The following is a 13,030-nucleotide window of genomic DNA, read 5'->3' on the forward strand; positions in this document are numbered from 1 at the left end:
TTTTCCTTATAAAAAATATAACATGAAAGTGTTCTGGGCAGGACCCACTTCCTATCACCCTTTTTCTTCTGAAAGTCATATCACTTCTCTTTGCCTGTTTCCTCATCTCTGAAATGGGATAATAATACCCCTACCTCAGACGGTTGTTGTGAGCATCAAATGAGATAATGTTTGTGAAGCTCTTTGCAAACCTTAAAGCCCTACATAAGTGCTATTACTATAAATAAAGTAATAATCATCTGAGGGTCCTAGATATGGTAGGATGAGGACCCCAAATATTTCATAGGAGGATTATTTGAACTGGAAATGTTTAGTCTGGAGAAGAAAAGACTCATTATTAGTAGGAACATGATTATAATTTTTTAAATATTTGGAGGGCTGTCACATGAAAGAGAATTAGACTTCTTCTGTTTGGTTCTGGAGGGCAGAATATGAAGCAAAACGCATTCTTCTGAACAAAAATAGTAGGTTCTTTTTTCCACTCATTGTGAAGATGCCCTAACAATTAGAAGGCTACAAAAGCTGAATTGGTGCCTCCCTTCAGGTAGTGAGTTTCCCACCTCTGGGGGTCTTTGCCTAAAGTCTGAAAGTGGCCAGTTGATAGGGTACTCCTGCCCAGGTTTGAGTCTAGCAGGGTCGCATAGAAGTTCCCCGGCAGGGCATGAGATTCTGGGAGAATTGCCTTCATTCTGAATTAATAGGACAGGAGCTCTGGTGACCTTTTCATTTTCTGGGGAACGTGATTCAGTTTCCCATTTTAGTAAAAGGAAAAATCTAAGATTTCAGAGAAAGAAAAAAGATAAATTTGCATTAGCCTAGTTATTTCATAGTTAAACTTTCTTTTGTGGTGGAGGTGTGCAACTCAGCAAAATGCCACCTGAGGACTCCCTGGCTGCAATAGACATTGCAGTTCTACTGATGTGAATTGTTTTCCACTTCTGTTACGTGTTTGAAGCCATTATTAGTGACTGATCTCCTTTATGCCTGGCCTGATTTCATTCTTTTGATCAAGGAAGACATATTTGTTAAGTGTGACTCTGTTCAAGTCAAGTGCGTAGTGCCAAGAGGAGCACTGTGCAGTGGACAGAGTGCTGGACCTGGTGCAAAGTTGTGGTTGTGGTTGTGGTTGTGGTTGTTGTGGTTGAATCGTTCAGTCATGTCTGACTGTCACCCCGTTTGAGGTTTTCTTGGCAAAGATACTGGAGTGATTTGTCATTTCCTTCTCCAGCTCAATTTACGGATGAGGAAACTGAGGCAAACAGGGTTAAGTGACTTGCCCAGAGTCAAACAGCTAGAAAGTATCTGAGAGTGCTGCCCAAAGGGGTCAAGAAGACCTGAGTTCAAATTCTGCTTCAGATACTTACTAGCTATGTGACCCTGGGCAAGTCACTTAACCTTCCTCAGCCTCTCTGTAAAATAGGGATAATAAGCACATGTGGGGAATCAAATGAGGACCACATGAGATGGAGGCAGTTAGATGGAACAGCATTGAACCTAGAGTCAGGAAGACCTGAGTTCAGATCCAACCTCAGATACGTCCTAGCTATGTGATTCTAGACAAGCCCTCTATGTGCCAACAGTGAATCTACAAATATATACTGATTTCCTGTTATGTAATTATCACTGGGGTGGAATGTATGGAAGGTGACCCCTCGAGTCAGGAAGACCTTAGTTCGACTACATACCATAGTGTGTATGTATGTATGTACACATACATGTATATACATGCATATATATGTACAAATTATCTAAGCCACCATGGGCAAGCCATTAAATCTCTCAGCCTCAGTTTCTGCATCAGTAAAGTGGACAATCCCCCTCACAGGGTTGTTTTGAGTGTCACATTAGATGATGTATACAAAGAACTTTGCTATCCTTAAGGCTCCATGTAATTGATAACTATTATGATCACATATTAGACACTAGGTTATACTCTGAAGAAGACAGAAAGAATCATAAGAGAAAAAATCATAGACTTAGACATAGAAGCAACACCAGAGGCCACTTAGTCCAACAAGAGAGATGAAAGGGATCTTAGAGATAGTTTAGTCCAATCTCTCACTTTCAGATGATAGAACTGAGGGCCAGAAAGCTTAAGTGATTGGCCCAAGGCAGCATTGCTACTAACAAACAGAACTATGATTTGAAACCAGGTGTTCCAACTCCAAGTCCAGGACTTTTTCCCTTTGCACCATATGGAATGACTTGTCCAAATTATCGTTAACAAGAACAGGGATTGTCCCATTTTTGTATTTGTATTTGTAGCCTCACCACATGGTGCATTTGACATTTGCTGTTTTTTTTTCATTCATTTCATTCATCCATTTTAGTGATCCAAATGGAATTAGAACCTAAGTCACCTGACTCCCCAGTCCATTGTTCTCTTCAAAATGTCTTAAATTGAATGAAACTCATGAGGATAGAATCAGCAACGTAGATTTGGAAAGAGTCTACACTTAAAATAATAATCATAATTAATCATTTATTACCAGAACACATCCATTCATAATTCCAAAATCAGTGGCCTTCGGAGACAAATACCGCAACCTAAAGCAATTAATTCAATGATTAATTCCAGGACTGAAGAGTTAAGACCTTTGGTGCTGCTGCTCTGAGTGAAAGAGATGTGGTGAAAAATAACTTTTCGGAAAAGTCAGTGGGTGGTAGGTTAAGTCATAGGTTTCTAGGAAGACCCACGTGCCTTCAAGTGTTTATTTTTTAAATCTGCTATTGTTTAGTTCACAGCATCTGCTTCCTTTTAGCATTCTTGTTCAAAGTTCAGGTTGTATACTTCTGGCCAGAAGCCAGAACTTCAGCCTGTCAGATCCAGCTCTGTCACATTCTGCTAAGGAAATCCGAAGTCAAGTGTACAGGTTCCTAAGGCAAGAAGGATTCTGGATGTCTTATGGTCTGAGGCACAATCCTTAGGTTTTGTTCTTCTCTTCTGGCCCACTTTGTGTAGGAGGTAGAATTCGATGCTTAGAGTCAGGGTGACAAGTTCAAATTCTACCACTTACTGGATCTGTGAACCAGTACAAGTCACATAATCTCGGTATGCCTCAGACTTGTATCCTAAGATTTACATCCTAAGACAGGGTTGTGATCTGAGTGGGTAAGAGAAATTTCTACATGAGGAATTGTCTCCGCTGACAAAATTATGGATTCTTCAGGTATTCATTCTGGCCAAATCCCAACCTTTAGAACTAACTGTAGTTTTATAGACTAGCCTTGGGCTTACAGCCTATCCAAATCCTTCCCCTCCTTTAAGGCTTACCTCCCAAACCTCCCCATCCTCCAATGCCACCTCCTTCACGAAGCCTTTCCCTGAATGGCAGCATGCTGTTATGGCAAGAACCCAAGACTTGTAGTAAAGAGCCCTGGGTTCCTATCCCTACTGGCTATGTCTTGGCTAGGTCACTTAATGTTTCTGAGCCTCATTTCCTCCTCCAGAAATGTAAAATGTCCTTTCTAACCCACTTTGCAAAACTTAAAAAATGCTATATAAAGGAGCGTCATTATTAATCATTGCTGTCACCCTAGCCAGAACTGCTCTGAAACCGCACAAGGTTTATTACGTGTAACCCAGAAATGGCATTTCAATTCAACAGATATTTATTTGGCACCTACTGGGTGCAGAATACCATGCTATGCTCTGAGGGACATAGATGAATAGGACATGGTTCCTACCCTCAAGGAGTTTGCACTCAAACAAGCAAGCATTTATTAAGCACCATAATAAATACTAAGAATTTATTATGTTAGGCACTCTATTGGGTACCTGATATAAATGAGACAGTTACTGCCCTCAGAAACTTACACTATGCTAGAAGGATTTAATATGTTTAAAGATAGGTAAGTACAGAATATAACACCTGTGAAGTGCTTTGCAAACCTTCAAGAGTCATATAAAAGCTAGCTCTTACATGCAGCACAGTGGATAGAGTGCTGAGCCTGGAGTCAGAAAGGATCATCTTCCTGAGTCCAAATCCAGCCTCAGACACATTCTGGCTGTGTGACCCTGGGCAAGTCACTTAGCCTTGTTTGCTTCTGTTTCCTCATCTGTAAAATGACCTGGAGAAGGAAATGGCAAACAACTCTAAGATCTTTGCCAAGAAAATCCCACATGGGGGTCACAAAGATCCAGAAAGAACTGAAATGACTGAACAACATACGTGTGTGTATATATGTATATTCACCCACAGACATTCGCATGCACATATATACATATAATCTGAAGTGGTGTTGCTCTTGACCAGCATGTCTCTCTTTTTGCCAAAGAGAACAAGTGTTTGCTTGCTAAGGTGTATTCTAGCTGGGGCATGCTGATAAATGTTAAACAATTGGCTCTCTGGAAACGCATAAGACACTTTTAAATTTAATCTGCATTGATATATTCTCCATCACTTTCTTAGGCAATCACAATCTTAGAGAATCAACAAAACAATTAATCAAGCCCTGATTTGTAGCACTAGCCAATTTCTGAAATATAAATGTTTATACTGAAAATTTAACAATTGGCTAGAAATGGCTCGAGTCGGTTCTAACATACCCCTATTGTCTAGGCTCTTCTGGGCTCCTTATTTTGGTAATTACTTTGTGTTGATTAAGCTTCCACAGGAAATAGTGATAGCCCATACTGATCAATCTTTTATCCATTGTTTTTGCATCTCCAGTTTATTCAAACAGGTTGGTTTGGAGCTGCCCTGATTGGGTACCATATCAATTGAGACAGAAGATTCTAACACCAGTATTCTTCTAGTTGTGTTATATGACTCTGAATCTGAAACTCTGAGGGTCTTCCCTTCCCTGACTAATTCTTTCATGAAGGCAAAATAGGCCATTTTTACTTCAATTCTTACCTAGCCTTTAACTACTGAATGGATGTCGCCTCAGACAAACCGAGACACGGGAAAGACCTTAACTTAAAAGGCCAAGGTCTCCCACTGCATCCTGATCCATTGCCAGTTGTCCTGACCTATGTCTTGCCACTGGACTCTGACAACTCTGGAGGAGAGAGTGAGGCTGATGACTTCAGACAGCCCTGCCTCGATTAAATCCAACTCTCACTTACCAGTCAAGACATCACCCTGGTGATGTCATTGGTCCTCTCTGAGAACAAAAGATGGACAACAAGAATGCCTCAAAATCGTGGAATAGTATGCTCCAAAAAAAAAGAAAGAAAGGTCATCAATAAGCAATAGAAAGACGTACAGTGGGATTAAAAGGACCAACAACAAAGCATACCCAAGAAGCATTCCCTAAGATAATAAGACTTGTTCATTAAGTAAAGAGAGCCTCCATCATTAAAGATCTTCCAACAGAGGTTAGATGGCAACTGATATAGGATGTTGTGAAGGAGATTCCTAACAACACAACAACAGAAGTCTTGGTCCGCTAATGCATTCCTGACCGTATGCCATCTAGCTTCATGGACAATGTTCTTTGCTAAGTCCAAATAGAAGAATTCCTTCCAGATGATGAACTCCTCCAGATGCTTCTGTTTGTGGATGAGATGGTGTTAACTGCCCCACAATACTAACGTGCTTCTTTGATGAAATCCACGACCTTTCAAAAGATATCTGCCTGACAATCTATATAATAATAATATAATAAACACTTATGTAGTGCTTACTATGTGCCAGATACTGTGCTAAGCACCTTGTAAATATCTCATTTGATCCCCACAACAACTGTGGAAGGTTGGTGCCATTATTATCCCCATTTTACAGAGGAGGAGACTAGGGCAAACAGAAGTGAAGTGACTTGCTCAGGGTGAAACAGCTATTAAGTGTCTGAGACTAGATTTGAACTCAGGTCTTCCTGACTCCAGACCCAACTCTCTATCCACTATATGACCTAGCTGCCGTCATATAGGAGAAACATGATCAATGATGACTATATATACGGGCCAGATTATAACATGTAGTCAGCTTGCATAGGAATAGCAGAGGAACACTTTGCAGAGCCTACAGCTGTAGAGAAGGGAAAAGGTAGGCTGCATCATGTATAGAAAATTATACCATGATAGCAAGCTGTCCTGAAAAAAGTCCATCCACATCATATATCAGTATGAAATAGATCCACACTACTTGAAAGGGTTGAGAACATGCTTTAATAAATAGCTATAATGAGAGTAGACCTCTTCCCCTCCAAAACAAAGAGCAAATGAGCATTCGTTCAACAGAATTCCAAAAACTCTGAGTATTAATAATCTTCAATGCTTTAATTCTTTAGATGTGGTTTTCCACATTAAGCAAATCAACATCAGCTAAGGTACTTACAATGGACAGAATGAAAGGAAAATCAAAGAATTGTGCCTTTGTACTTTGTAAGACTTTCCCAAGATTTACTTCTAGTAGTATAGGATTTCAAATGTCCCCATCAGAGCAAATTAAATCCATATGCATGATTGTTTTTGGCATATGTTAATATTTCATAATTTGCTTTAATGATTTGGCAGTAGACCAATGCCTGTACTTCTGCTCTAGGCCATGACTGGCAATAGAGTGCTTTGATTCATCTTAATAGGATTTGAGGATGGAAATGGCTTAAACAGTTACTTCCTAGAGCAGCAGGCCAGGGTGGATTTTCTTTGCTGCTGGAGTTCAGTAAATGTCATGTAGTCACGTGCTTCAGGAATTAGCATGAGGTTTTCAGGAGGATTCCATACCTCCTGTCCAGTCACAGTTTGGTAAGGACACAAACTTCAAATCCTTTCCAAATAAAATAAATGTGAGATTGATATGATACAAATATATCCAGCGATGTGTCTCATCAGTGTTAGCCCTCTGCAACTGTAGTTAACTCCAATAGCCAATGGAGCATGAGTCAAGAGCATTAGAGAAAGATACCCTAATCCCCTCAGGGGTACCCTTAGAATTCTTAGGAAAGATGTAGCTGGCCTCCCAGGAGGGGAATGAGTCCAGAGCCAATCACTATATACAACAAGTAAGAGCCAAGTTAACAAAGCTCTTAATGCTTTAGATTAGGGAAAAAAAAAAAAAACAAAGGAACACTCATTTATTAGGTACCCACTATGGGCCGGGCACTGCGCTAAGTACCTTAAAACATTATCTCATTTGTAAATGGTTAAAAGAAACACCTGAAGATAAAGTCCTGGATGCCTCATAGCGGCAAGGGGGTAGTCTTGAGTTTTTGAAGGCTATGACAAAGTTGTACAAACTCTGGTTCTGTCAAGACAGAAAGACTTCAAGGCCAATCTAATTTCATACTGTGTGCCTATTGTCCAAGCACCAACCAAGCTAAGTTTAGAGGCCCTGCCATCAGGTTGGCTGTAAAGTGATGATCTGGGGAAAGGAGTGGGGGGAGGGGGAATTGAAAGGAGGCTATAACAATATTTGAAGAGTATCTACTAAGTCCTTACAGGGGCTGTAATCTGTATAGTTTTTCACATTGGTGAAATCAGGGACACTGGAGCATAGGAGCAGAGTTAAAGCTCAATTGCTCCAGTGTGCCTGAAAAGGATAACTATTAAAGCATATTGCTGTTTAGTTATTCTCAATCCAACTCTGTGTTCCCATGTGGGGTTTTCTTGGTAAAAATACTGGGGGCATTTGTCATTTTCTTCTCCAGCTCATTTTACAGATGAGGAAATTGAGGCAAATGGTGTTAAATGATTTGCCCAGAGTCACACAGCTAGTGCATGTCTGAGGCTGGATTTGAACTCACAGAGCTGACTCCAAGCCTGGTATTCTAGCCACTGTGCCACCTAGCTGCTCCATTAAAGCGTAACTCTTTCCCTTTTGTTCTGGTTCCTAACATCTAATTGTAGAATAATTTGAGAAAAATATACTTTAAGTTACTTTAAGGTTTATAAATGGGTCATAACAGTCAAATCATATTTTTGCTAGTTTTCTTTTTTAATTTAAAAAAAATTAAATATTTTGTCAGAAACAACATGAAATTCCAATATAAAAAGATTTTACTTGCTAAGTAACAGTTTATATTTAAATCAATTACTTTCATTGTTTAAAATATGACTCTTTTCAGTCCCTTCTTCTAATCCCCATTAGGATACTTTGTCCAACCTTTCTCATTTCTTCATATGATCCTTGTTCTGGCATACTCCTTTCCATACTTGTTTCTGCCTTTTTCACTTTGCCTTATTTCATAAAGATCTTTCCCTATTTCTTTGCATTCCTCAAAACTGCTCATATTAATGGCCTGAAGGTACTCAAGCAATCAATCCATCAACAAAGGCTTGTTAAGCGTTCACTATGTGCCAAGCCCTGGGCTAGGCAGAGAAAATCCACATGATACACCAACTCCCTATATGAATGGGGGTCTTTTTTATTTTAAGGAATCTAGTCCCAGGTGCTTCATAAGTGTCATTTGCAGAAGAAGCTCTAGGGATTAGTCTGATTCCTCAATTTGACAGATGAGAAAACTGAGACACGGCAAGAGTAGAATGACTTACCCAAAGTCATCCAGAAAGCAGTTAACAGAGGTAGGATTCAAACCCATATCTGCTGACTTTCATTCTTTCCATCCCATCATGCTGCTGTCTCCTAATTCTATCTTTTTGGGGGGAGGGGGGAGGAAGACAATTAGGGTTAAGTGACTTGCCCACGGCCACACAGCTATTAAGTGTCTGAGGTGGGATTTGAACTTGGGTCCTCTTAACTCCAGAGCTGGCGCCATGTAGCTGCCCCCTAATTCCATCTCTAAAGGATTCTAAACCCCTAGGAGTATAGGGCACAAATAGGCAATTAAGCTCAAAATCTCCCCATTTGCCTGGTCTCCATTTGGTTGTCATTTTGTCCTATGCTCCCTGCAAAACCAGTCATTGTAGAAGGTGAGCACTCATTTGACTCTAAAAAGGCATCTTCTCATACCAAAGAAGAGAGTATTAAGTCTACCCCAGCCCCACCCCAATGCAACTATAGTTGGCATTCTAGGCTGTTCTTTGAGGGGTAGAAATCTATCATTTCATCAGTAGCCAAAAACCCCAGCTTCACCTACTGAGACTTCACCAAAGAGAAACCTCTACAATTACAATGACGACAATGATGATGATGATGATGGTGATGATGATGATGATGATGATGATGATGATGGTGATAGCTAGCATTTATATTTTGCTTACTATGTACCAGGGAATAGGCTAAGTGCTTTTGCAGTTATCTCGACAACCCTGGGAGACTGTGACTATTATCTCCATTTTACAGATGAGGAAACTGAGGCAAATAGAAGTTAAAAGTGACTTAAGTGTGTTAAGTCACACAGCTCGTAGGCATCTAAGCCTGGATTTTAACTCGAGTCTTTATGACTCCAAGCCCATTGCTCTATTCACTGCATCACCTAAGAAGGCAATAAATATTTATTAAGCATCTCCTATGTGCGCCAGGATCTATGCTAAGCACTGGAAATGCAAAGAAAGGCCGAAATACTCCCTGCCCTCATGAAGCATAACATGTCAATAACTGTACACGAAAGATACATAGGGTGTGCCTATATTTGCTTTAGCAGTTTAAAACTGAACTAAGACTTTTGGGACACCTGTATACAGGGGGAATTGGACATAATCTCAGAGAGAAGGCATTAGCTGTGCTGGGGGTCTATAAAGACCTCCCGTCTTATGATTCTTTAAAGTGTTTTTTGCTGTTGTTGCCCACAGTATCATCACATCCCAAATCTTCAAGGTTAGGTTCATTCCCCAACATTCCCTCTCACCCTTTGCCCTTCACACCTTGAAGATTATGTTACCAGTGGGGTGCTCAATAACTGGAAACTGAACTTCTAAAAATAGAACTTTTTTAATATTTTCAGGTGTCGCTGCTCTGGATTCCAATGTCTCTGGGAAAATTGGTTTACGAGCTGTTGTATATTATTTCTGCACTACGGTCATTGCCGTCATTCTTGGTAAACTCTTGGTCTTGTATATCCAACTATAGCATGTAGCTTTATTACTTTATGCAACTGTGATTTTGTAACACCTTGAAAGGAATTGGGCTTGTCTTTATTATCAAGCACAAAACTTGTGACTACATTTCTATGGGAAATCTTTTGGCTGAAAGAATTGAATTGTTTTCTGACCCTCTGCTCAGTAGAGCCTCCCTGGGCCCAGACAAAATGAGGTGGTCATTTTATGTTCTGTTAGCCAAACTGGGGAGAAGGAAGAAAAGCCGAGCTCCAGTAATCTGCTCCTGAATGCACAACTGAGGATAATCATGAAACAACTTCAAGGACGTGCATTTTAATACCTAGTGTGTAGACATAGCAGTAAGAGCTGGCAATTAATAAAGTGTTGCCAAGGAGGTATCCAGCTGGACCTGCTTTAATGAGAGGGATGTTTCAGAAAGGGAGAATAATTCCTCCTGTGATTCAGTATTTCAGAGGTCTGTGATTTCATCTGTGTGGGAGTAATTTCTCCACCAGTATAGACCCAACCCTCCCCCACACTTCAAAAGGCAGTCCCTTAAGTTGCTGCGGCCTGATCCTGGTGATAAGATTCTCTCAGGGTAGCTGGGTTTGTCCTTGAACAAAGATCCAAGTTTATCACTTGTCCCATACTCAAAACCTTTCCACTTTGATAGATACCTTCAAGAACCCAAGGCCACTTCCACGACACAGTGAGGAAGAAGACTCTTATTCATAGGGCCATAGATCTTGAGCTAAAAAAAAATCTCCCCATTTAGTCCAACCCTCTCATTTTACAAAAAGAAGAAACTGAGAAAGCAGGAAGTGACTTGCCAACTTTTCACACAAGTAACATGTTAGAGGTGAAAAGAGTCAGGTCCTCTGATTCTTACCTTTTTGAGTCACAGACCCCTTTGGTAATCTAATGAAACTTGTGGACCCTTTCTCAGAATAATGTTAAATTTCAGGGGTGAGATGCTCAATTAAGTTTGAAGGTTAATGACAATGAAGATGGATGTTTTTTCCCATCCGAGTTCACAGACCCCATGGAATCTACACACAGACCCTATGGGGTTCTGTTGTATCATTCTACCTCCTTATCGTTCCCTCCTCATCTTCAGCCTTTAGAATCTCTAGTTTCCTTCAAACCTCTGCTCAAGCATCACCTTATACACGAGCTCTTTCCTCATCCCTGCCCTTTCCCCAGCCACTAGTTTCTCCCCCTGACAATTACCTTGTGTCCATATGCTTATTTAGTATGTACTTAAATTGTATATATCTCCCCTGATAACATATAAACTTGAAGGAAGTATTTTTTCTTCATATCCTTAGTTCCAAGAATGCCTAGCTTAATCCCTGACTGATTGTCATAGCTTTAAGAGGAACAACATATGATATTAAAATGGAGATTTGAATGTTAGTTTAGTTTAGTAGATAGTTTAATGTACTGAGTCCTAACCATTTATTTTTTTTTTTTTGCTATTTTTCAAAACATGAAAAATATATGGCTATAAAATTTATATATTCATGCTGGTCTAAGCCATTAACCATAAATACTGGCAATAGAGATTAACAAATGTTGAAATTATAGGGATTTCCATTGTGAGGAGAGAAAGAAATGTATCAGTCCAGGGGACCAGGCAGAACAAGGTGGTAGATGTGGATAAATCCCTAAGACAGTCCTTTTTTAACGAATGGATAAAAACCATGGACAATTGATACATTAAATTGTATGCCAATGGTTCTTCTAAAGTGTGTAAACTTCTCTCAAGTTGTCATCTTTTATCTTTTGCAGACATGTTTATGCTTGTACTTTCTTTAGCAAAAATACAATATCTTTTTTAGATTGTGAGAGAAATGAAAATCAAAGAGTTATGGCAAAGGCAAACTTGAGCCCAGTCTGCATCTGAATACCCCAAAGACAAAATTAGTACAATCTGAATTAATGAAGTTTCACATAGCACTTCATATGCAGTTTTTTTCTTTCTGCTGCCAACATCACACAATTCACACCACCTTCTTGAAAGAGCTTCCTGGAAAGGAAAATGATTCATGCTCCCACCTGCTAAATCTAGCTTCATGGGCCAAGGAAGAGAAAAGGAATTGTCTAGTCAGCAGGTGCTTCCAGAAGCATTTGGGAGACAGAAGCCAAGTTACTCTTTTTTCAAAGATGGAATTAATGCCATCTGATTACTCTTTTAAACAAGACCAAAAGTTTAGGCAGGTACTGTTTTAACAATCAGGAGTATAAGTTCTTGACACTTGAAACAAAAGGCACCTCTTAGCTTGGCTTGTAATTTAAGATTCCCAGTGGTTATTTTTCCTAGAGCCCCAGTATAGGACACATAGAGTAGAGTTTCAGAGTTAGCCATTGGAGTTCCAAACATCCTGAAAGATGCTGACTCTCATATAGGATTTCTCATTGGTCATAGGTATCGTGCTGGTAGTGAGCATCAAGCCTGGTGTGTCCCAGAACACTGATGATCTTGACAGGACAGGCAGCACCCCTGAAGTCACTACAGTGGATGCCTTGTTAGACCTGATCAGGTAAGTGGCTGCTATGCTTCAAGGAAGAATGGGGGAGAGATCACAACGTCAATTTCATTTAGAAGATGAACCAACAAAAACATGCCTCCTTTTGAAGGTTTATGATGAAGAGAATGAACCTATTCCATTGAGAGCAATAGATAAGAATCATTGATAATTGATTCAGTAAATTATATGCCAAAATGGTGCTTCTAAAGTATGCAAGTTTCACTCAAGTTGTCCATCTTTTCTCTTCTACAGACATCTCTTTCTCTCCCAGCAGGTCTAAGAAGGCCATCTGTAACTTCTAAATGTATTTAAGAGAATTTCAATTTATTAAATGCCCACTATATGTTGGGCACTTGTGTTAAGAGCTGGGAACACAAAGAAAAATAAGAAACAGTTCCTAACCTCAAAGATCTTGCATTGTCTCTGGGGATGTACATGTACAGACCACAATACAACATGTACACATAACAGACCCAGTGGGACGTAAACTCCTTGAGGACAGGGCCTGTTTCATTTTTGTCTTTGTATCCCCAATGCCTGGCACATAGTAGGCACTTAATTAATGCTTGTTGAACTAAATTAAATAAAATAGAGAGCTGAAGTGTTCAGATAAGAA

General features: G+C 39.8%; 1 protein-coding gene across 2 annotated transcripts in view; it reads left to right on the plus strand.

Moving 5' to 3' along the window:
• SLC1A1 (solute carrier family 1 member 1) overlaps window positions 1-13,030 on the plus strand; it is a 106,325-nt gene that overhangs the window by 66,805 nt on the left and 26,490 nt on the right. For both annotated transcript variants that reach the window (XM_036738405.1, XM_036738406.1), the window contains exons 3-4: window positions 9,790-9,882; window positions 12,312-12,426. In XM_036738405.1, coding sequence (XP_036594300.1) covers window positions 9,790-9,882; window positions 12,312-12,426 — 208 coding nt within the window. The remainder of the gene's footprint in view (window positions 1-9,789; window positions 9,883-12,311; window positions 12,427-13,030) is intronic.

This window comes from Trichosurus vulpecula, chromosome 9 (genome assembly GCF_011100635.1).
Source record: "Trichosurus vulpecula isolate mTriVul1 chromosome 9, mTriVul1.pri, whole genome shotgun sequence".
NCBI classification, from domain to species: Eukaryota; Metazoa; Chordata; class Mammalia; order Diprotodontia; family Phalangeridae; genus Trichosurus; species Trichosurus vulpecula.